We start from the raw sequence: 26,136 nt of genomic DNA, 5'->3' as shown, positions 1-26,136 counted from the left end.
GATGAAATATGGACAGCAGGCGCCATGTGTTCATTGCTGAAAGGGTGGTAACGCCAGATAATTAAATTGACTAGGAAGCAGAATGACACAAAAATGGTACTCCAAGTACTAGCTAGGAGGAAAAAAGTGCAAAATGTCAAAATAGTACAGTTTTTTGCACATTATTACAAACAGTGACGACAAGGTGTTCAAATTGGAATAAATCATTTTATTAGGCATTCATCATATGATATAAAATTGAGAGTTGTTAAGATGTTTGAAGTCGGTAGTGTGGGGTAGTGTTTGGTTTAAGAATGTGACACAAATTCAATGCAGCATCGTGCTAGTGTGCCAAAACTAGAGAAATTAGATAAATGAGATAGTCATAACATAATAGTGCCAATGACAATTACTCCTACTTGTTTAGGCATAAGTGTAGTTCAAATGCACCATATTTAAATTTAGATAAAATAATAATCAGGAATATGTAATTGACCACACATTTTAATGGAGATGGACATGTCTACACACAGGGTCTCTTTTAAAAGGAGAAAAATAATTAGTATCAAAAAAAAAAAAAAGAGAAAAAAGGAGTAGACAGTGATTGAAGAGCAAGCAAAGCGCGTGTGGTGCACTTAGACATGGAGGAGCGTGAGATGAAAAGTGGCAGAAGTACATAAGAAACATAGATCGAATCGAAGCCGTTGAGTTGAATTTAGATCGATAATCGCAATGCTCACGCGATCACACGTACGGAGGTCTTAGTGGTACGGTGTAGGGTTTGATAATCGAGATGGGGATAGATATGTTCTTCTTCAGATATTGTTTGTGGATTGTGGTCAACTTGTTCATCTTCAGATAGTTCTTTTTTTTTTTGGAACCATTTAAATTATTTAAGTTTTAATTTTTAAATCTAATTATTATTCATCTTGAATTAATTTACAATTTAGATTTAATAAATTGTTTCACCTAAAAAAACAAAATTGAGTTTTTTTTTAAGGACCATATAATAAGATATTTTAAATTTAAGATACATGTTCTATAACAATTATGCTAAGTTGATGATAATCACTCTCCGCAATAATAAGTCGAAACTTAAAATATATTCTAATGCCAAATCGATTTGTTACTGTGGAGACTGGAGAGTAATTTTGTTTCAGCCATTAGATTGATTGAATTGAAGATAATGTTAAGTGATTCAAATGCTTTTCATAATTTTTGGTCTAAAATCAAGGTGTTATGTCCTTTGTTAACTGAAATCGTTTGCAATGTGTTTAAAGTGAATCTAGTCAAGTGGTTGATGTCCTTATTAAATATGATCTTAACCAATTTGTTTCTTTAAATATTTTTATGTTTTTGTTTTATTTTATTTCCATTCTCTTCGTATTTTGGAGATTCAACTTTTATTTCCTTTTCCAACGGTTTATAATTATAAGTTTTTCTTTTGAAAGAAAGAAGGTTTATAATTATAAGTTGTTGTGAGCCTTTAACTCTTTCTTCTTAAAAAACAAACACCTATAAAGTTTACTATTGTTTAACGTGAGAGCTAATATTTTTCTTTTGTGTTAACCCTTCACGTTTGAGGGGAAATAGTCTTGATGATCCGAACTTCGGTCGTGAAGTAATGATAGTCTAATAAAAAATTGTTTCACCTATAAATCAAATTCGGGTTCTCCCGAACAATTAGTCTTTGATGAAACTCATTAACCACTTGAACTCAATTAGTTGGTTAGTATGAGAGCCAAGGCCGGCCTAAGGGCCAAGCCACCCAAGCAAGGGCTTTAGGCCTCAAGATTTTGGGGTTAAAGAAATGCCTCAAAATAAGTCAATTTAGCTATAAATATGTAATATGACATACTAATAATCAATATATATCTAGCTCGATTGATTAATTTTAAGGCCTCAAATCATTTTGGTCCTAAGTTTAAATCTTGAATTCAACAAAACTTAATTTATTATACTTTTACTAAGCATTGTGTTATTTATTTTTTAATTTCAAAAGACCACATTATAAAATTTGTTTTAGGCCTCTTGATATGTTAGGCCGACTTTGATGAGAGCTTAAATTTCGTACGAAGCATGAATTGATCAACATCTTGCAGACCTAAATTACAACTATTTTTATTTTCTTATTTCAAAATAACTTTTTTCTTTTCTTATTTCCCTAAAAATAAACTATTTTTTCTTATTAAAATATCTAATTCTTTTCCAAAAATCTTATTTAGGAGGGTTCCCATCACAATAATTTGAAATTTTATTTTAAAAAATATGCCAATTGCAAACCAATTCAAGAAAATATTCCAATCTTTAACGCGCCTTCACCGACACACTACGATTGGTGCAATCTCCCGCTGTACGTTCATCACACAAAAGCATGGGTCATACTAGTGGGTCATACTTTTGGACTTTCATAAAAAAATACTATGGTTCATACCAATGTTATGTATAGCCTCTTGTTCATTGCATTTCATTCAAAATTAAACAGAAAATATAAAGTGGCAGCAAACGATGCAAATTATTAAGAGTATTTGGTGTCCTTTCAAAAAAAAAGAGTATTTGGTGTAAATATTGCTGCACTTTATTAACGAATGAGCTATACATTATTTGCTAATCAATTATCAAAACTACTCCAACATTATTATAGTTTTCGAAGTGTTAAACAAAATTAAATAACAAATTTTGAATGATAATGCGACACTTAAAACAATTTCACTTAACTTCGTTGTATCCTTAAGCACTTTATTAGCAGTATCACAACTTGAGAAACTCTTGTGTGAACCAGGACCAAACCTCATTTCTTGGTCACAACCAAAGAGAGAAGAGAGAAGAGAGAGAAAATAGAAACAGTAAAAAAAGAAAAAAAAAACTTTATGTGTGACCAAATCTCATTTCTTGGTCCTGGTTCACACAAGAATTTCTCTCACAATTTAAGCCTGTCGTACATTTTTTACTATGTTAGAGGTTGAATCTGATTTTTATATAAATAAACAATAGAATTGTTCTTTAAAAAAAAAAAAAAATTGTTATTCTTTTTATTAGCTTTCAAATTGCATGAAGAATGTCTGATTTAGACAAACATAATTCAAAGTGTAATATTTTCTTCAAGCTTTACTGCACGTATAAGAAATGAGTTAAAAAAAATAGTTAATGATTTTTATTGAATTCTTCAGTGTGAAATTCATATGTCATGGAAAATTTGTTTGTTTTAAGAATAGCTTGGATAATGCGATTTAATAAGAGACTCTTTTCTTGAATCAAGTTGGTTTTTGGGCTTTGTGTTGTGCTCTTTCGGTGGTTCGGAGGTCGCGAGGTTTGTGATAGCTGCATGATCATTCAGTTAGGTGCTCTTTGAAATGTGACTCAGCTTGGGTGTTGGGGTCTAGGAGTTTTATTTTGAGGGTGTTCTTTGTGGATTAGTAGTGACCATGGGCGGTGGTGGATGCCGTGTTTACAGTGCTTGTTTTTTTTGGAGTCTGTTTTAGGTGGTGATGTGTTTTGGTGGGTTTATCTTCAGGGGTGTTTTTAGGTGGTTATGGTGTACCGTCTATATGCGGCACCATTTCTATCTTGTTTCGTCACCTTGCGTCTTGCGGAGATGACGTTTAATAATATTTGTCAGTTAAAAAAAAAAGACTCTTTAGTCCAACCAACCACTAATTTGATGATCTAGTGCCATGAAGAAATCAAGTATGGTTCTATTTTGAGAACACCCTATCAAATATATTTTATAAAAAATAAATATAATTTTAATTAACTAAACTATTTTTTTAGAAATCAATTAAACTATTATTAGACCTACACTAGTATAAGTTGTGTAAATCTTACTAAAATCCACCATGATGACAAGGAAAGTCTCGTCGGCACCGCAAACAAATGTTCCCTCTCTCCTTCCTTCTTATTTCTCAATCTATCACTTACATTATTTATTCTCTCTAACCCATTCTCTTTCCACACATTTGACTCAAAGTCTTAATAGTTTAGTTAGTGTTGTTGTAAATCACACTTCACACTACGACTTCAGATTTAGTTATAGTTAATGTAACTGACCAAACATTATACCCACCCCACACATTTTTTGTTCTCTTCTTTTTTCACTTTCACTCATCTCATGTGCCAAAATAACTGCATCATATTCATAGTCATACATTACAACCACTTCATTTTCTATCTTTGTCTTTAGATCTCTCCCATCTCTCATCTTCATCATTTCACACAAAACACAAACCCTTCAAAGTTGAACTACTACTTTCATGGCTGATACAACCAAGTATGTTCCTATAGGAGTAGGAACTACTAATAATACTACTGGTGGCAACAACTTACACAAACTAGACTTCAAAAACATCTTCACCATTCTCAAAACTAAAACTACTGTTGCTTTTGTTTATGCTTTTATGCTTGTTTTCATTGCTTTCACTCTTTTCTTAGCTTTTTCACCTTCTCCTACAATAACCACCACAACACCTTCTTCTTCTACTTCTCAATTTTCTTCCATTTTTTCATACTTTTTTCCAAATACCACCACTTTTTCACAACTAAATAACACCACTGATCTTGTTCATCCTTTTGATCCATTTCAAAATAACACTTCTATTACTAGATCTACCAATGCAACTTCTCTATCTCATAATCCAAACACAAGTGAAAAAACTATCAATAGTAACATAACCGCTGTTAAAAATTCATCACATGATGCAGTTCCTGTTCCTGTTCCTGTTCAAACACCAATTCCAAGCAAAAACAATACTTCAATCACCAGCCCCACTTCTCAGATTGTGAAAAAGCAACCATCTTTAGTAACAAATCACACATCAAATTCTGATGAAACCAAAGCTATAAAGAACTCAAATCAAACTACAAATGCTACTGTTGAAGGAGTTCCAATTATCCCTAACAAGAATTTGAGTTCTGATTCTTCATTGAAAGGTGTTGATTTGCATAATTACACATCTTCACTTGCTAGGAAAACGAACAATGGAAGCAACAAATATGCAGAGTTGATGGAGTCTTTGATGAAGTGTGATTTTTTTGATGGAGAATGGGTTAAAGATGATTCTTATCCTCTCTATAAACCTGGTTCTTGTTCTATAATTGATGAACAGTTCAATTGTATTAGAAATGGAAGACCTGATAAAGATTATCAGAAATATAAATGGAAACCTAAGGGTTGCTGCCTTCCAAGGTATCTAATTCTGTTTAAGGTTAATTTTACTAATTTTTTGGATTATTTAATGATTTTGATTTTGTTTGTTTTCTAGATGATGAATGTTTTTGTTTGGTTTAAATTTAATGATTTGTCTTATTTGTGTTGGTTTTTCTTAATTTTCATTGGTTGATTTTGGAGTTTTTTAATTTATTTTGTAGTTTACTCTAATTGGGTTGAATTGTTAATATGTGTGTTTAATTCATCTTTGTTGTGTTGCTAATAGATTGGATGGACATAGAATGCTTGATTTGTTGAGAGGCAAGAGATTGGTTTTTGTTGGTGATTCTCTCAATAGGAATATGTGGGAATCACTTATTTGTATATTGAAAAATTCTGTGAAAGATAAAAAGAAAGTTTATGAAGCAAATGGAAGAGTCCATTTTAGAGGGGAAGCCTCTTATTCATTTGTATTTAAGGTAATTCAATATTGATTTCTTATGTGTTTCTATTTTTGTCTTGTTTTATTACTCTTTTCCTAATGATATTGGTTATTTGGTTTGGTATCAATGGTTTTGTAGGATTATAAATTCTCTGTGGAGCTTTTTGTGTCACCATTCTTAGTTCAAGAGTGGGAAATGCCAGATAAAAATGGGACAAAGAAGGAAACACTTCGTCTTGATTTAGTTGGTAGATCTTCAGATCAGTATAAAGATGCAGATATCATTGTCTTCAATACTGGCCACTGGTGGACTCATGATAAAACTTCTAAAGGGTAAATGCATTATTCAAGTGATAGCAAATTTGCAATTGAGGCTCATTTTCTGTTTATGGTTATCAACTTGTCTTTTGTATTCTAATTGTTTTTCTAAGTTCAAAGATAGTGCAGACCTTGTTATGAATGTTAATTAAGTCTGGTGTGAATATTTTCAGGAAGGACTATTACCAAGAAGGTAGCCATGTCTATGATGAATTGAATGTTCTTGAGGCGTTCCGAAGAGCTATAACAACTTGGGGTAGGTGGGTTGATGCTAACGTAAATCCAACCAAGTCCATAGTCTTGTTTAGAGGCTATTCTGCTTCCCATTTCAGGTAAAGTGCAAATGAATCAGTAACTCATACTTCTTTTGGTTTCACATTCATTACTATTGGTTGTTGGTTTCATTTTCATTACTCCCAAGATGAGAATGCATTTCTTCAGTGTTCATTTTTAGACCATGGAACTAGAAAGACTCGTTGATTGTATGATCTTCTTTGTTTCTATCTTGGTTATCAAATCAAAATTCAAATCATGAATTTGATGACCTATCTTCCGAATTGTGAACAAAATCTTATGAATTTCAAAATACATGATCAATAAAAATATGATATTTCTAAAGTAAAAACCAGTGATATACTATAAAAACATGAGCCGATATGATATGCAAATTTCAAAACAATTCAAGATTCAAGTCATAATCAAAATGACAAATAAAAGTGGTTGGCTACAAGTTGAAGGGAATGCTGTGATTTGTGCAATTTATCAAAATGAATTGAGATTTCTGTTGCAATTCAGTCCAGAAAATAAATGCATGACAACTCTTATTGGTCGAGTTTAGTTTAGTTTCAAATCAAGCTAGACTTGCTTGTATACAAATACTGATAACCATCGTTTTTATTTTAATGCAGTGGTGGACAATGGAATTCGGGTGGACAATGTGACCATGAAACTGCGCCCATTGATAACGAGAAGTACCTAACAGAGTACCCGCCTAAGATGAGGGTGCTGGAGAAAGTTCTTAAGAATATGAAAAATCCTGTATCCTACCTGAATATCACGAGGATGACAGATTTTCGGAAGGACGGTCACCCCTCGATATACCGGAAGCAAAATCTATCACCTGAAGAAAGAAAATCCCCGTTGAGATTCCAAGACTGCAGTCATTGGTGCCTTCCCGGTGTTCCTGATGCGTGGAATGAAATTCTCTATGCTGAACTTCTAATGAGAGAGTACCGAGATAAGCATCAGCAGAAGAGATCATAGGTAATGAACTACCAAAAAACTTCCACCTCACTTATACATTATATCCAATCAGTTCAAGTTGAAATAGATACAGATGCAATATACCATACAAAAAAAAATGCCTTTTTCCTATTTTTCTTAAAAAAGGTTAAAAAAGTTACGTGAAACAATATATATAATTAAGAGATGTGGTTACCTGGTGAAGAGAGAAGAGAATATTATGGTTATTTAGTTTGTCATTGTAAATCATACCTTGTTTTGTATCTTCATTTTCTCTCTAGCCTGAAAGGCTGATTGCTATTGTAAATCTCTAATCAACTGGATTTTTTGTTTAATGTAAACAAGTTATTGAGATGAGCTGTTCCACGGTTATCTGTCTCGAGTTAATTTTTCGGACTGATTGTTGATTTCAAATAATTTTTCTTCCTTCTGTTTAAAGGCAACAGCCCAGCATTGGATTCACCAGATAAGTGCATTTCAATGTATCCTATGTGGGTTTTATATGCTACACCGAGTCACTTATTAGTGGTTTTTTTATCTGTTTTGAAGCTAGAAACCATGTAATTAACTGTCTGCAAATTCAATAAGGCGGTATCAATGTAAAGGTTTTTTTTTTTATCTCTTTCCAGTCGCATCACAATTGCAGCCGACTATTTTGTCTGTATTTTTTCCGTAATATCACGAATTACGTTTAAACCGGAGAGTTGATGGTGACAAGCTTAATTATATCCATTTTTATAGATTTTTGGGTCCTATCTTTTGATAGTATATTGCAACTCTTTATATGCTTGAGGCATAGGAGGAATGATAGTAAGCATTGGTGCAGATGGGAGATATAATTGACCTATGAAGAAACGTTATCAGTTGAATACCCAAAATTCTATGGGGAAAATTGGATAGAAAACATAAAAAATAAAGTTACATAATCAGCACCAACAACATGTTATTCCAACCGGTAAGGGATTGTGCGCCTAACAGATTCTCCGATAGATATTAGTTATCGTTAAATGATTGTGGAAACTTTGTAGAAATAATGACTTTTTTTTTTCCTTTCGAAATCAGCATGCATTTAAATGGTATGTGCCATAAATTCAGCTGTGTGGATTTGGAGTGTTCTTTGCTTCTAACATTTTTGCCCTTAATAAATTAATCAATGTAATTTGTTCCAAACTTATAACAGCTTGTCGTATTCTAAACATGATAGGAGACCTTATTTTTATTGACAAGAACATGATAGCAAATTCTCTATTAAGCTATGGTTAGAGTTAGCAAATTATATTTTGAGTATACGTTTTAACCCACTAATTACGGATAATGCAAAGTTGTTTTTTTTTTTATGGAAGTTGATCTACTGAATAAATTTTTTGACAATTATACCGAGTTATGTTTCTGTTAAGGAAGTTGACTCATTGAGTTAGGTTTTTAACAACGACCTATTAATCACATCTCTGCCTTCAATTTAGTTTAATTTAAGCAATTTTTAGAGAAATACTCTCTCCGGTCACTATTATAAGCAAATTTCTACTTTTTAGATTTATTCAATAAATGATGTATGTGACCTACAATATAGACCACATACGTCATTTATTGAATAAACCTAAAAAGTCAAAATTTGTTTATAATAGTGACCGGAGGGAGTATTAACGAGTACCATGACAACATTGCTTAATGTTCTAGAATACTAGAATACTTCCCCGTCGCAAATTATTGTCATTATAGTAAAATATTTTTGTCTCAAATTATATATCATTTTAAAATATTAATGAAACAATAATGCTTCTTTTTCCCTCTAAAACAAACCCTTCTTTTCTTGTTACGTGTTACTATTTTATAGCATTTCATTATTAATAAAATGTTCAATACAATGAGGTATATGGTAATAAATCTTGAGACTAGGTGATAACGTGGCAACCTCTGCTAAGGTGTGAACTACATCATTTGCTTGTCGTCTACTAAACTCGACCTTAGAGTTTGTAAAGTGTGTTGTAAACAACTGTCGGCATGCCGTAAGGATATGACCGGTCTTTGTTACGTCTTACTATTTAGTACTCTATCTTTTTTCAGTTTTTTTGATTTAGGTTTTCTATACCATTAATGAAGGATGTTTTTGTAAATTTACTCATATTTTCTCTTCACCATACAAAATTAAATATATTTGTTAATTTATGTGAAATTGTCAAAGTGATAAATAGTTTAGGATGGAGGGAGTAGTCGAGATGGTTTCTCTCGCTATATTCAACATTTCCCTTGAATCAATAATATACTTTGCAAGGAGTCAAATCCAAAAACAAAATTTCATCACAATGTCTTCCAAAAGGATTTTCTGACGCATATTCTATGGTGTAGCTTGTTGGAGATTGTGAGATTAGAGAAAATAGACTGTGAGATTAGAGTAGTAAATTTTGGAAGTAAATGTTATCGAGTAAAATTTGAGTTAAAGAAATGGTTCATATTGAGCAACTATACCTTTGAAGTGATCATTTGTAAAAACATTTAAAAATAAATTTAACGATATTTTAATGCAAATACATAGTCAATAAACAATTTCTTAATCTGTGTACAAATCCCTTATCCTATCAAAGATATAAAACTGATGGAGTGGTTAAAGACACATTTAGCTCTACATGCTGACGTCTTACTAGTATTATTATTATTATTATTATTATTATTATTAACTAGTATATTTTGTTGAAGAGAGACACACTAGAATGAGACATGTGCACTATTAAGAACGAGAGTAATAACACGATTAGAGGAGTTTAATAGAGAAAGCTATATTAGTCACTTGAAAGATATAGAGAAGATACATGTGTCATCGTTTTAGTAGTAAACTAGACTTTTGACCCGTGCGCGCACGGGTCATATCGACCGCATTAAACATCAATAAATTATATTATATATTTTCATTGATGTTAAATAAGTCATGGAACTTGATAAAAAAAAAAGAAATCATAGAAAAATAATTGTATTACCCTTAAATGTAGTACGATAAACATTCATATTTTTTGGAAATATAATGAGTCGCAAACATTAGTTAAACTAATTTTGGGAATGAGATGCAAACATTAGTTATAGACCGCATTTAACGTTACAATAACGTCTTCACAATCTTCATTGATTATCAATGTATCCACGTGTCTTTTAAAAAACACATAAAATTAATATCTTTTAAGGACATTTGAATCTTCTATACCCAAAAAAAAGGACATTTAAATCTTATCAAAGCTTCCATTTTAGTTTTAACGGATCTGAAAATCGAATTTATTAAATTTATTTGCTTGCCTCGACACCAAAAAAGTAAAATAAGTATAAATAATAATTTAGTCAAAAATTAATTTATAATAAATAATGAAATATGTAGTTAATAAAAAGTTCCCCCAAAAAAAGGGGAATTCATCTTGAGACAATGTTCAACTACAAAATTGTTACGTTAGCCCAACAAAAGTTTCATTACCCCAACAAAAGTGAAACTCTTGGAACTAACATGATACTTTGTAAAATTCTTTTGCAAAGTATGGTGTTACGCAAATATCTAAACTAATGCTTTCAGTTCATGTTTTAATTCCTTAATCATGATGATTTTTGTGACTCAAGAATTTTTTTTGAATAGTGCTAGTAACACACTCACTCTTTTATTGATGAAGAACATCTGAGTTCCTTCACCTTATGTTGATCTCTTTTCGAAAGTGGTGAAACTCACATGTATTTCATCAAATAGGAGTCGGTGTTGAAAAGATTGTATTAAAATGAGTGTTGCTAGTGTTGCTTAACTTTTTTTTATAACTAAGATGTGCCTAAGAGATTATGGTTGATGTTAAAGTTATATTAGATATACAACCATTCTGTAGTGCAATTAATTTGGTTGATGCTAAAAGGATTGTAAAAAAAAGGCTGAAGATCATAAGAATAATAGGAAGCTAGTGAGATACAGCAAACGAATATCAAAGACAATGGGTTGCTTGTTTATAAACATAAAACTTAAGTTATGGTACACATTAGAATAGTTCCACAAAGTTAGCCAAATCAACTCTAGCCATCCTTTTCTGCCTAGCTGCAATTCCTCTCCCTGCTTCACATTTTGCACATCTGAGTCTTTATATGGCGTGTCCTTTTTGTATATATGGGTTAAACACATGAATGAAATCCTCCCTATCTTCAAGCTGCAAACAAACTGAACATAAACTTTAACATGAAAACAAGCATGTTTGATTTTTAAAGTATTATTAAGAGATGAAATGAACACTAAACTAAGAGTAAGCAAATAAACAAAACAATATAATTAAATTAAGATTACAAAATCATGTTAGTCTTTGTTTAACAGTTCAAACCTAACAAACAGTACCAAGTCCGCAAAATAAGAAGGGTCTCACTGTTGAAGATAAGAGAAATATAAAAGATAAAAGTCATTAACAACCAAAATAGCAATATTTTAGTATAAACACAAACAGTTTGAAGCCAACTTTGCAACAAACTTAACTAACCGTAGCCATCCTATAGTAGCAATGCTAGAATAACAAAAGAGGCGAAAATACAAATAGATAGAGTTCAAAACAAAAATGGCAACAGACAATGACAAACTATTATAACATTACAATTATTCACTCACCCCCACCTTTACTTTGTCCCGTTTACTCAACATAGCACTACTTTAATGCATAAATGAAAGGCATAAAAAAGATATGTACAACACATTTCCACTCTCAACACCACATATTTTTAAGAAACAAAAATACAATAACTATTGATACCTTAGGATTAGTAAAATATTTGAACTTCTGCAAAGATGCCTGAATCGCCAGGTTCACAGAATTTAACTTGAAACTTGAAGTTGAAGAACTCTATAAATTATCTTTGGCAATATAATAAAGTAATCAACTTATTAACCATAAATTTATAATAAATCAGTAACCAAAAATCTATAATAAATCAAAGACTACCACGCTTTACTTTGTACGCCTCCAGTCTTGAAAACATGTCAATATTTCACATAATGTTGAATAAAGCCATAAGTATTAATAACACAGTGAAGGTTTAAACAAAGAGCGAGCAAGAAAGTACTCGTATGTGAGTTCTAGCTCCACATTTGAGTCCTCGTAAGCCATATGCCTATCTGCTGAAATTGCAGCTATGCACAACAACAACAAAAAAGTGGTGGTTCATGTGGCCAGGCTAACCAGGCATTGTGGGCTAGAAGTGCTGCAGCCTGTTATCCCTCCACTGTCAAGAGCCGGTGGTACACGCTGCTCTGTAAAGCCAGCCTCACGCAGTGTCCACCAGTCTAGGACCAAGGAGACTCAAGCCTTCGCCTAGGTCCCATTGGCCAACTCTCAACTTGGAGCGGGCAGGCCAGCATAGTGCATCCGCTAACCCAACTTGGCAAATCCTATGCCATGTTCCACCACATTGTTGCCCCCATGGCAAATCCTATGCCATGTTCCACCACATCGTTGCCCCCACTTGGGTTACAAGTTGATGTTATCCAACTCGGCACACTGACAGCCTTGTCAGAAGGTTATAAAGACTTGTTTCTTTTATGAAATACACGATGTGGGACTTATAAATGTTAACTAAAACTTCTTGCTGTTCAACTTTCAGCATGTTCAAGTTTCATTGCTGGCTTAAGCTTTTGAATTAAATGTTATATGATAATTTTATTGTTGTAGGTTTCAAGGCTTCGTTGTGTTTAAGCTTTTGAGCTCTCCTTCTAAGACAGCCCTAATTAATACCCATATATATCTAATGCTATGGTAGAGGAAGACATATAGGCTTTTTAGGAATGACATTTGTATAAGGGTGCAAAAGACTCCTCCAAAGTTCATTTTAATTGTATTCCATTTCACAATTTACAAGTGATGTGAGTGTGGGTTAGAATCACCACAATTTTCTGGACAAAACCACATCTTAACTAATTGATGATCATGTGAAACAGATCATTCCTTAGACCAAGCTATCAACACAAGATTGTGAAAAAACAAGCATAAGAATTGTTTATTCTCATTTTCTAAATATAATGACAGATTAAGCCTTAAAGCACTAAAAGATGGTTTTTGTCATATATTTTCTTAATGTTGAATTAATTCCATTGTAATTTGGTCGATGAACACTCGAATTTTTTTTCAACCAATATAGCTGCAATGTCATTTTTGTTTACATACCACAATTAAAACTAATATTTATAAATTAAATAATTTTCAAAATCTTACAGTTTTAAAAATGTATGTGATCCTTAAAAAAAATCTACTTGATATGCATACATATCTTATTTGTGTTCATATTCAAACTGATTCAAATTGAAACAGCAAATTGATATAAAAAACTGCAGAAAATTGAATATTACTGGATAAAAAACTGCAAATAGACCACAAATTTTATTGAGTTGCGACTGAAATAACCAATCTATTGTGTCATGTCTATCCACCGTAGCAAATACCTCTTTATAATCAACCCCATATTCTTGCTTATAGCCTTTAACTACTAGCCGAGCCTTGTATTTACCCACGTTACCATCTGCATTGAGCTTTGGCTTATACACCTGTTTTACTCCAATAGATTTCTGTCCCTTTGGAAGATTTGTTAATTCCCAAGTGTTGTTTTTCTCTCTTGCTTTAATCTCCTCATCCATGGCCTTCTGCCACTTTGACTCTTAGATGGCATGATGAAAAGCAATATGATCATGATCTGAAAAATAAAGCAAAATGAGAAAATGGATATCAATTTTATTAACTCCACTAGTCTCATAATCTTGCATCCATGTTGGTCTTCTTCTTGTGCGTTGAAGTATAGATTCATTTGACACTTCATCTTCCACTTCTTGTGCATTTGTCAGAGAGCAGATGGTGAACTAGTGATTATAGAACTTGAAGGCTGATTGTATTTTTCTTCTTCAACTTCATGAGATACTGAAATGTACTCTCCAGTGCTATTAACAGTCCACTTCCATGTTTTGCTTTTGAATGCTCGCTGACACCAAGAAATATACATTTCTCGGCTTTAGCATTGAGCTTTTTCTTCTTTTCATTAGGAACATGGGCCTGCTAGTTTGTGTCCTTTCCAAGCTTCTTCAGCTGGCATGTTCTTCACTGCCAATGTTGGACTTCTATTCAATATGTGGATGCTCCAATTAACAACTCAGGCCAAAAACATTTTGGAGTGACTTATCTAGACAAGATGCTTTGGACCTTGTTTAGAATTGCACGAATCTTTCTGTCACAAACCCCATTCTGCTGTGGTGTATAAGCCGCAGTTAATTGTCTTTGGATGCCGTTCGTCTCACAAAAGTTAGAAAATTCTAGTGAGTTGAATTCTTTCCCATGATCCATTCGCAACACCTTAAGCGGTCTACCAGTTTCATTCAGTTCCATTCCATGTATCTCATGCATCCATTTCCCTAAATCAATCAATATAGTGCTACTATTTTCCAATGGGGCCAAATCACGTTCCTTTTATAATTCCGCATATTCCAAATATAATCAGTGCTATAATTCCAATCGGTGCTATTATATATTCAGTGACGGATCCATGAATTTTTTTAAATTTGTTTTTAAATCATGTCAGAATGATGTGTTGCAGTGGATTTCATATTATCATCAAACAAACCATAAAACAAAGGAAATTGATTCATAAAAACAAAAGTAACAGTTTCATTGATCATAACAGAATTACAGACATTCAAATTGACAATAAAAGCATAAAAATAAACGACGATAAAAGGGTAGATAGATAGAAAAGCTGGAATCAACCCTAGCCATGATGAGGTGGTGGAAATCGTCCCTCTTTTGTTGCAGCCTCTTCCTCTTGATTGAACCTGATGATCATCTCCTGCTCACAAAACGCCTGAAGCCTCCTCTTACCCTGCAGATACTCTTGTAGTCGGTCCCTACTACCCCCAAACCGCTCATACACCGACTGAGGATGTGCTTGCCTATACGCCTGGGCGGCATCCATTAAGGATGGCCCAAAGTAGGGCCCATCAAGATACAAAGAATCAGAAACATCTAACACAAAGTTCACCATCCCCAACATGAAGCTTCTGTACATCTCCTGATCCATTGGTTGAGGTGGTTGTTGGGGCTGTGGTGGTGGTGGTGCATTGCCATTTGCAGAGCCTGGTGCCATGGGTAGAGAAGAGAAGAGTGTTGTGATTGGAAGTGGATTTTGGTGTACGGGTATGTTCACAGAAACTCCCTTATATAGATGCCGCCAAATCGCGGCACGATTTACATGTATCGCATTACGATTTTGATGTAACGGATAAATTTTTTAAATTGCCTTGCCACGTCACCCAAACAAACTTTCGTTGTTTTTATTTTTTATTTTTTTTTAATCTTCTACTTTGGAAATCTAAAGGTTTTCCATTCTGTTCAATTTATTTTTTGGATTATTTAATTTATTTTTTGTTTGGTTTAAATTCAACAAGATCTGTTTTATTTTTGTTGGTTTTTTCGAGTTTTTTAATTTATTTTGTAGTTTACTATGATTGATCTATCTTCCAATATTTTTTGAGGTTTTAATTGGTTTGAAGTGATTGCAAATTTGCAATTGAAGCTTATTTTTTGTTTATTGTTATTATCAATCGGTCTTTATAATTGATTTTAGAAGGGTCCATTTTAGAGGGGTATTCATAATTGATTTTCTCGGTTCCAAGATAGGGGAAACCTCCTTATGAATGTTGATTTTCTAGGTCCATCAGCAAGAACGTAGCCATTTCTATATGATGAGATGAATGTTCTTGAGGCGTTCCTAAGAGCTATGACAACTTGGGGCAGGCCGCAGGTGGGTTAATGCCAACATAAATCCAACCAAGTCCATAGTCTTGTTTACAGGCTATTCTGCTTCTCATTTCAGGTAAAGTGCAAATGGATTGGTGACTTTGAACTTCTGGGCTCATATTTATTACTCTTGATTTCATTTCCATTACTTGCAAGTTGACTCATTGATCATCATATAATCTTCTTTGTTTCTATCTTCGTTATTAAATCAAAATTCAAATCATGAATTTGAAGACTTATTTTCTGAATAATGAACAATGACTTGTGAATTTTAAGATACACGATCAATAAAAGTATGATATTTCTAAAGTAAAACCCACTGATATACTATAAAAACATATATAAGTTTAAGAGAATGTTGTGATTTGTGCAATTCATCAAAATGAATTGAGATTTCTGTTATTTGCTACAAAACACTCAAAACATCTATGAAGTTGTATGATTTAGGATAAAAATAAATTGTAACGACTTGATAAAAATAATACAAAAAATTTCTCAATCCAACGACAACTCCTCTAATTGACTTCTAATGCAAAGAATTGCACAAAAAACATAGCTAAAAACATCATATGTTATTCCATCATCAACATCAAATAACACTTATGGTGAACTTATGACTATTTTCTACGGTTTGAGCCTAGCAAGGAATAATGGTTGCACCTATCTTTGTAGCTACTTTGATTCTAAAACTGTTATTGATATCATCACTAAGCCTTCCAATAAGTAGCATTGTTATGCCGCAATGATTGCTAGCATCAAAGAGTTGTTAAATTTGAATTGGGAAATGAATCTTTCTCACACTCTTAGAGAAGGGAACACATGTGCAGATTTTCTTGCACAGTTTGGTTCTAGAAATGACATCAAGATGAAGATTTGGAATCACCTTCTTGAAGGCTTCACAGACTTTGCACAATTTGATGCCTCAAGGATGATGCATCCTCTGCCTTGGTCCTTTCCCAATGTTTTTCTCGCTTTTGCATTTCTACAGAAAAAAGTGCACTTTTGATTTCTTTTTAAATTTTTTTTAAAGTTTTGGTCTTCCCATTTTAAAAATCAGGTTTTTTTTCCCTCCCAATTTCACATTTCTTAGAATTCCACCGCATCCCATTTTGGGGTCATGCTCTATGATGTGGTCTTGAGTGATATGTTATAATGGAGATTTCAAAAGGATGGCTTGCGGTTCGAACACATAAAAAAATACACAATTGTCTTGCACCAGTGTAGTGACTAGGGATGGGAATAGGCCAGACCGGCCTACAGGGGCCTACGGCCTAGCTTACGACAGATCAGGTCAGGCCAGACTTTTTTCTTAAATAGAGAAGGTCTAGGCTCTTTTAAAAGTCTATTTAGCTTAATATGCCAGACCACAGACCATTCACAAAGCCTTTTAGACCTATTAGGTCGGCCTATTTAAGTAAATATGAATAATATTATCTATTATTATTTTATATTTTGTACTTTGAATTAAAATAAGAATGTGTTAACTTTTTCAGTAATTTAAGCTTATTAGCATAAATTAATTTTTTGCATATTTAAATGTATTATTATAAACTAGAATTGAAATATGATACAATATATAGTCAACCTAAAAACTCACGTTGATTATCAAAAGAGAGTTTAATCTTATTGATATATTAGTTCGCTAGTCTATTTACACTTAGATCACATTGTTGATTTAAAGATGTTCATATGAAATAGGCTTTTAAACAGGCTAGCAGGCCGTATCAGGCTTTCAGAAGGCCAGACTCAGTCCTAAAAAGTAATCCTATGACAGGCCGCATGCCAGGCTCAGACCTTCACAAAAATTGGCAGGCTAGACTCAGGCCTTACAAAGCCTAGCTCGGCCTAGCCTATTCCCATCCCTAGTGACTGCCTAGCAGTTAGATCTAAATTTAAATAAATATAATAAATTTAAATGTAATATGGGGTTTGCTAGGATACACCCACTAGTTTTTAGTAAGGTGTGTTTTAGCAAAGATATAACCAAAAAGTTGTTAAATACACCTTAAGGTGAATGTTGCTAAAACACACCTAAAAAATAAGTGGGTGTATGTTAGCAACTCCTATAGACATTTGTTAGAATACACCCACTTATATTTTTAGAAGGTGCGTTTTAGCAAGTTATAACTAAAAAGTAGTTAAATACACCTTAAGATGTAGCTTGCTAAAACACTCTCACATAAAAACTAGTGGGTGTGTTCTAGCAAATCCCTATAAATTACACCGATGTAATGTTACACCGCTCAATATTGTTTTACTCGATGCATATTTTTTAAATTTGACCGTTGAATTATATGTTTATGGGTCTTGTTAACCGGTGCCCCGGAGCACTAGTTAAGAAACTAAAAGTAGAAAGAAAAGACAAGATTTATATTGAAAAGAACATTTTTTTCAACTTTCAAAAAGTATAATATACAATTTCTGAGGTAATATTTCCTTTTATAACTCCTTAACAAGTGCCCCAGGGGCACTTGCTAACATTTCCCTATGTTTATATCACATAGATCATTCACGTAAATTTTTACGAAAATCTAAAATCATTTCGTATGTTATTGAGATACATCAAGATTAACGGTTTATGCACTTTTATAGAACACGGTTAATCTTGTTATATCTCACTAACACACAAAATTATTTTAGATTTTCGTAAAAATTTACATGAATGATCTATGTGATATAAACATACAATCCAACGATCAAATTTAAAAAATATGTTTCGAGTAAAACGATATTGAACGGTGTAACATTGGTGTAACATTACCGCGGTGTAATTTGATCCCTCCTCTCTCTCTCTCTCTCTCTCTATATATATATATATATATATATATATATATATATATATATATATATATATATATATATATATATATATATCTGTGTGTGTCTGTTTGTGTGTGTGGTTTTGCTAGAAGACACCTTTTATGAAGGTGTCTTTTAGTAGGTTATAACTAAAAAGTGGATAATCACACCTTGAGGTGTGACTTGCTAAAAAACACCTCTAAAGGGTGTCTTCTAGCAAAATTCAAAAACTTAGTGGGTTTGAGGATTTTCTTTAATTTGTTGAGTAATGTGATGTTGTTGTGTTGTAATGGAGATTAAATACGAAGGGTTTTAGGTTCAAGTACATGAGAAAAAGGCGCAAACGAAGGAAAAGTAAACGTAGATCGTCATCCATAATTGTCTTTTACTGGTGTAATGACTACCTAACAGTTGTTGAATCTAAGATTTTAATCCAGCTACATTCATTTACATTCAGATCCAACTGTTAGATATCCACTCCATCGGTACAAGACAATTTCGGTTCAAGTACATGAGAAAAAGGCACAAACGAAGGAAAAAGTAAATGTAGATCGTCAACCATAATTGTCTTTTACTGGTGTAGTGTCCACCTAGCAGTTGTTGAATCTAAGATTTCAATCCAGCTACATTCATTTACACTCAGATCCAGCTGTTAGATATCCACTACACCAGTACAAGACAATTGTGGTTGGCGATCTTATGCTTACTTTTGCCTTCATTTGTGCCTCTTTTCATGTGTTTGAACCTCAAGCTTTTCCTATAAAATCTCCACTATCACATGACTCTCACATCACTCAACAAAAAATAAAAAAATATATACCTCAAACCCAAATAGCTAGCTAGCTTCATTTCCATAATGAAAATATTTTTTGCCCAGTATTTTACCAATCCATCAGCATCCATAAGTAGCACTCTCATTTCTTCTTCTTTTCATCCTCAAATGTAAACATTTCAAAACAAATCACTACTTCCTAGATTAATAATATTCACGTATTTGTCAATAGTGAAAAACTAGTTGTCTTTCCTTTAACTTTTTATCTCACGCTTGTACCAAAAAAAAAACTTTTTATCTCACGCCTAGTTATTTCGTGCCATATAGTTTCATGCATCTATTTTCCTCAAATGAAATAACCTCATCAATGCTATTACTTTCCAATCTCAAAGGGAAGAATATAGGAAGCATGTACATATGATTGGTTAAAATTAATACCATACGAGTAAAAAAGGCAAAAATTGTTGGTAATTAATTTTTAGTCTTCCTATATTCTTCCCTTTGAGCTTGAACTTAAGGAGTATTTGCAATTATAAATGGAACATAACTTTTCCCCATTGGAAAATAGCAGTCTTCATGAGACTGATTCATTGGAGGAAATGGATGCGATATTATATGGTGTTGAATAATGTTAAGAGTCCCACATCGGTTAGGAGATGGCCTGACAATGTGTTTATAAGTGAGGCAATCCTCACCTCACAAGCCGGTTTTGTTGGGTTATGTTAGGCCCAACTACGATATCTAAGAAATAATTAGGTGTGAGATAAGGAGTTGACAAAAATGACAGAAAGACAGCTACTCCCTCCGTCCCTTAATGTAACCACCCATTTGATTTTATTTTTGTCCCTAAATGTAACCCCCTTTTCAAATTACTAGATGCATTTATTACTTTTTTCCTAAACATACCCCTAATTAATACTACTAACTTGTCTTGAAATACTCCCTCCGTCCCTATATGTAAACACTCTTTTATTAGAGGGAAATGGTGGTTACATATAGGGACGGAGGGAGTATGAATAGTCAAATTTAATACACATACAAACAAAGGACAATTTGGTAATATTAATACACAAAACAGACACATTAATTACACTGACAACTTTTCTTAAGAAATGTGAAAAATGCAAAGGGGGGTTACATTAAGGGACGGAGGGAGTACTATTCAATTCATTGTTTTCAGAGACATGAACATTATTAACCTAGGAAATAGTATTGTTTTCTTTGAAGAAAGACAGCTACCATTCAATTCATTGTTTTCAGAGACATGAACATTATTAACCTAGGAAATAGTATTGTTTTCTTTGAAACTTTTAGAGTTGAGGATGAGAAAGAAGATGAGATAGAAGTTCTAGCTAGTTGTGGACGATGATGGGTTTGTAACATACTGTGCAAAAAAAAAAATATCCATTAATCTTGTACAATGCAGTGCCTACCCAACAGTTAGATCTGAATGTCAAGAATTTGTGTCTCAATGTTAGGAATCTTCTATCCACTTAGAATAGTACATACACACCACATTACCTTAATATTAATACTACTATTACAACCTTACATGTTTGCTTTTTTTTTTTTAATTTGAAAGATTTTATAGGAAAAGCGTGAGGTTCAAATGCATGAAAAGAGGCACAAATAAAGGAAAAAACATGTATGGATCGTCAACCGCAATTGTCTTGTACTGGTGGAGCGACTAACTAACAGCTGGATTTGAATGTAAATGAATGTAATTGGATCTTAAATTCAACATGTGGATGTCGAGTCTTATAGTTGCAACAGAGAATCGAAATTCATAAAAACATGCAAACATGTAAGATTGTAATAGTAGTAGTAATAGTTATATTGAGGTAGTGTGGTGTGCATGTACCTTGCAAGGTGGACGGAGGATTCCGATCACATTAGGATACATATCGAAGTGGTGGATGATGACATGGAATGCATTAACACACAACGACTGAAGTATCATCCTTGGGTCCACATGACCACAAAGAAGAAACTTAGTGTATGTATTTTGAATGGTATAACACCTTGATTTTGTTGAAACTCTAAGGTAAAAAATTTGTCAAATTTTAATTGTCTTATCGTGATTTTGTTAATCCGAAAATACACTTAATGTTACAACTAATTCTCATTGTTATTTGTGAACTAGTTCATTACTCCATCTGTTTCAAAATGAGTGTCGCTTTAGCCAATTGCACACAGATTAAGGAATGGAATAAAGTAGTCAAATGACATAAGAATTTTACCAAATTATCCTAATCAACTATTGGTTTGTTTTTCATTAAAGAAAAAATAATACTTTGGAAGTAGTGTAACATAATATTAATTGAAGGGTACAATTGAAAAGAAAAAGTTATTATTGCATTGGAAACTGAAAGTGACATTCATTTTGAAACAAATTTTTTTTTTTTGCTAAAACGTCACTCATTTTGAAACGGAGGGAGTATAAAACTATGGTTAATGAGGCTAATTAATTTGATTGAAATAGTGCACTTTAAATGATTATTTGAGTTAGGGTCTTGCTAACAAGGGTCTTAAGAACACCTGTTAAGGATTAAAAAATAGAAACAATAGACAACTTTCATGTAGAAAAAGTTGTTTTTTAACGTTTTAATAAGTTGAATACACAAATTTCAAGATAAAACTTCCACGTTAAGCTTCTTATCAAGTGCCGTAAGTGCACTTGTTAGCATTTCCCTTTAAGTTATCGTATTCTCATATTGATACCGATAGAAGATTACTAAAAAATGTTTAGATATTATGTTAATCTCATATACTACCTCCAATCCTATATAAGAAAAAGTTAAGTCAACAAAGTTGATGTATTTGTTCCAAATTTTAAATCAAATCCAACATTGTCTTATACATACAAATACAATCAGAGGGAGTACTAATTTGATAATTCTTGATGGAGTATCTTATATTATCATTTTTTTACAAAGATAAGATGTTTTTTTCACGAATAAAAGATAACCAAAGTCCAAGAAAGACATGCTATAGGGGTCATGTGCGGGGCCAAAACACCAACACAACCAGCTTAACAATTAACACTAATTTAAACTGCAAAATGGGGTTTAAAATAAGGTTTTTTTTTTGACAAAAAAATAAGGTTATTGTAATGATCATTTTATTTTATTTTTGACAAAATGATTTTATTTTTTTGTTGTATCTTGCTCCTTACAAGATCTACATTACTTATAAATCAAGAAAGTATAAAACAGCTAAACATTAGTAATTTATTATAAACCTATCTAACCCCAACCCGACATGTTAAGAAATAAATCATGGGCTTCATTTCACGTTTTAATCGACAAAATCATTGGTAATAATTGACAAACAAAAAAAGGTCATTCTTTCCATCAATTGCACTGAAGATAATAACGAACAAAACAAACGAATGATAAAGAACAAATAAAAAATTTAGGAAAAGAAACTCATGTACATAAAGGGAAAAAAAAGGGGGTACGTGAAGTTGAATGTTCTTTGTCCTCTTTGATATTACCACTTTTTTTTTTTGTTACGATAATTTGATATATCACTCATTGATTAATTATATCTAAAAGGCTTAAATATGTTTTTCGTCCCTGCAAATAGGGGTCGCTTAAAATTTCGTCCCTGCAATCGCTAATCCTTTTTTTTTGCCCCTGCACAATTTAATCAGTTAAAAATTCGTCCCTTGACCAAGTTAATGACTGCCACGTCATCAAATTAACAAAATTGCATGGGAATTGACGAAAATACCCCTGACTTATTTTTTTTTTGTTTTTTTTTCCTTAAAAAAAAAATTCAGTTTTTTCCCGAATTTTTTTTACGATTTTTTCCCGAAAATTTTTCAGTTTTAATTTTAACAGTTTTTTTCCGAATTTTTTTTTTGACTTTTAAATATTTTTTCAGATTTTTTTAATTTAAAAAAGAATTTTAAAAATTTTGGAAAAAAATTTTTTTGAAGGAAAAAAAAAATTAGCCCAGGGGTATTTTTGTCAATTCCCATGCCATTATGGTAATTTTGATGACGTGGCAGTCATTAACTTGGTCAAAGGACGAATTTTTAACTGATTAGACTTTGCAGGGGCAAAAAAAAAGGATTAGCGATTGCAGGGACAAAATTTTAAGCGACCCCTATTTGCAGGGACGAAAAACATATTTAAGCCTATCTAAAATAAGAAAATTGGGCCAATCATATCATGAAAAATCTGATAAATTATAGGCTATAGCCAAGGGCAATAATCTGGGCTTCACAAGAGACAACATGAAAGAGAGTTGATAAGAACCGTTGTCATTATTGGCGGTGCCCACCGGTGGTAATCGAGATGGTTTGTTTAGTGGCAGTGGTTCCGGTGGTGTTGGTGGCGACCCTTTCACAAGAAGGACACATAGTGAGAGTGGTAGCTGGAAGTTGCATGTAGAATGGTTGAGAAGTTTTCAAAGCTCTCAATTCTTGAAGTTCCTTTTGTAACCTTTTATTTTCTTCTGTTAGAGTCTCACAACATCTTTTTAAGTACTCACAATCCACTTCCGTTTGCTTTAACTTGGTCCTGCACATTATGTTTTTCATTTTTTTATTAGGAAAAAACTAAATAGATATATTTTTTCAATTTTTTTAATAGAAGAAATAAACAAAATAAATATTTGGTTTATGACAAAAAATAATAACACAGAAAAGATAATGTGCCCTTAGTTACCTTGCTCTTCTATTCTGAAACCAAACTTCTACTTGACGTGGACGAAGATTTAATTGTTTTGCCAGAGCAAGTTTCTGTTTCTGCAGATTTGGGTAATATATGATTAATGAGATATACCTAAAATAACAATATTTATTTCTTAAAAAAAACAATATATATATATATATATATATAGAGAGAGAGAGATCCAGAATTTTTGAATAGTGGGGGCGCCATATATAAAATTATCCTCTGCGATTTTTTATATTATATAAATTTTGAATGATTTCTCATTTTCAATATTAATAAAAATATCTTTTTCTATATAAATAACTAAATAATCATTTAACTGGTCACCTCTCACGATTTAACATTTGATTCTTGATAATATTCATATTATCAAGAAAGAATTTGAGATAATAAAAATATATTTTTCTATATAAATAACTAAATAATCATTTAACTGGTCACCTCTCACGATTTCACATTTGATTCTTGATAATATTAATATTATCAAGAAAGAACTTGAGATATATGATGATATGTGTGGGCCAAAAGAGAAATAATTTGTGATAAGTGTGGGTCATATGGTCAAAATGTCAACTATAGATACATTATAGTATTATTCTACTAAAAAAAGTGTTTCTAAAAATTTTGTGTAGGCACAAGCCCCCACTTGAAGGTTTTTCCTCCATGTATTGCATGATAAAAATCTTTAACTAAAATAAGAAAGAGAAAGTGAAACAAATGAAATGTTGTTAGAGAGGGTGTTATTATTACCGGATTGAGAGTGGTGTGTTCTTTGAAGCTATCTTCAAGAAAAGCTGATTGTTCCTTAGAGAGTCTGAGTTTCTTCCTTGTGGACCCATTTTCTTCATCATCGCTGGTATTTCTATCCGCACCCTCTTCTCGACTACTGTTTCTGGCTGCAGCATCACCATTACCATTCATGATAGAAAAATCCATCTGATAATATGACGCTGCACTATTCGGGGATGAAACTGCAGCTCCCTCGTCGGTAGTATCCTCCACGGACGCCAACCGGAATTGGTTCACATCCGATACTCTCACCGGTTCCACACCAACTGCAGCCGTAAACATACACATATAAGTATAGTTACTTAAAAAATAGGGGTCAAAAAAATTGTTATCAATAACAATGATATTAATGATCATTTTACTACTATCTTCATACGTGTGATGTTACAATATCAAACTCTTCGTAAACTCGATTAGCAACAAATAATTAATTAACATTTGTCTATACAAAACTACGAGGAAACAAGAGGGTGTTTACTTGCACCATTAAGCCAGGGAATTCGAAGAAGTGGAGAAGGCTGGGAGTGAAGGACCGGTGTTGAAGGAAGAAGATTGAGCTGAATGGGTGGATCTGAGGAATCACTTTTTTGGTTTAAGGATTTTTCAGCTAAACCGTGTTCTTCAAGTGGTATGCAGAAAGTTTTGTTGGGTAATTTTGTAGGGTTTTCAAACAAAGAGAATGTTTTCGGTGTGTCGCCTAAGCTCAAAGCCAGCTCCATCGGTGATTGAACTAAAGTTTTTTTTGCTATGCTATGAGGTTGAGAAATTCAAGAGAATCGTTTCTAGTATTCCAAAGGGAGAAGAGTAGAAAACTATAGGTTTTTAAAAGGAGAACCCGAATTGACCAAACAAAAGAGGTCTAGACTATAGAGTGAGGACTGAGGAAGCAAAGGTTATATATATATATATATATATATATATATATATATATATATATATATATATATATATATATATATATATATATATATATATATATATATATTGTGAGTTTGTGTTTAAAGCCTAGGAAAGTCACATTTCTAAAATCAAATTAGTATTTGAACAATAGTTGAATATTATTTAAATGGTCTTTCTAACGAATGCCTAACGAGACACAAATACTTTTTAATTAGGATTTTAAATCAAGAAATTATTTTTTAAAAAAGTTAAATATTTATATTTTCAATGCATAGCTAACAGGTGTCCTTAGGCCATTT

At 32.5% G+C, this 26,136-nt stretch overlaps 2 protein-coding genes, 1 long non-coding RNA gene and 1 pseudogene across 6 annotated transcripts; 1 reads left to right on the top strand and 3 right to left on the bottom strand.

Annotated features, from left to right (window-relative positions):
* The first annotated feature begins 4,127 nt into the window (after positions 1-4,127).
* On the top strand, positions 4,128-8,370 carry LOC146909953 (protein trichome birefringence-like 1). 3 transcript variants are annotated; one of them, XM_085730316.1, is made up of 6 exons: positions 4,128-5,161; positions 5,409-5,601; positions 5,704-5,897; positions 6,056-6,214; positions 6,791-7,145; positions 7,951-8,370. In XM_085730316.1, exons 1-5 carry the CDS (start codon positions 4,230-4,232, stop codon positions 7,143-7,145), a joined length of 1,833 nt encoding a protein of 610 aa, XP_085586442.1. In that variant the 5' UTR covers positions 4,128-4,229; the 3' UTR covers positions 7,951-8,370. The 3 variants fall into 3 exon arrangements, with proteins under 3 accessions (XP_085586442.1, XP_085586443.1, XP_085586441.1); XM_085730317.1 differs by having other exon boundaries at positions 7,866-8,301; XM_085730315.1 differs by lacking the exon at positions 7,951-8,370 and adding an exon at positions 7,564-7,864.
* Positions 8,371-11,001: 2,631 nt separating this feature from the next.
* Positions 11,002-12,536, bottom strand: LOC146909952 (uncharacterized). Its single transcript, XR_015019752.1, has 2 exons — positions 11,873-12,536; positions 11,002-11,295 (listed from the first exon to the last, which is right to left on the bottom strand). It is a non-coding gene; the product is annotated as an uncharacterized LOC146909952 (long non-coding RNA).
* Positions 12,269-12,613, bottom strand: LOC146909951 (signal recognition particle RNA; annotated as a pseudogene).
* An 11,026-nt stretch (positions 12,614-23,639) lies between these two features.
* On the bottom strand, positions 23,640-25,810 carry HAT14 (homeobox leucine zipper protein). Of its 2 annotated transcripts, none has more exons than XM_085725033.1 (4): positions 25,416-25,810; positions 24,899-25,203; positions 24,140-24,219; positions 23,640-23,992 (listed from the first exon to the last, which is right to left on the bottom strand). In XM_085725033.1, exons 1-4 carry the CDS (start codon positions 25,654-25,656, stop codon positions 23,737-23,739), a joined length of 882 nt encoding a protein of 293 aa, XP_085581159.1. In that variant the 5' UTR covers positions 25,657-25,810; the 3' UTR covers positions 23,640-23,736. The 2 variants fall into 2 exon arrangements, with proteins under 2 accessions (XP_085581159.1, XP_085581160.1); XM_085725034.1 differs by having other exon boundaries at positions 25,422-25,797.
* Between the last annotated feature and the right edge of the window lie 326 nt (positions 25,811-26,136).

This window comes from Medicago sativa, chromosome 7 (assembly GCF_051527215.1).
Source record: "Medicago sativa cultivar Bolivia chromosome 7, Bolivia_mono, whole genome shotgun sequence".
NCBI lineage: Eukaryota > Viridiplantae > Streptophyta > Magnoliopsida > Fabales > Fabaceae > Medicago > Medicago sativa.
This window is presented reverse-complemented; position numbering and strand designations above follow the sequence as displayed.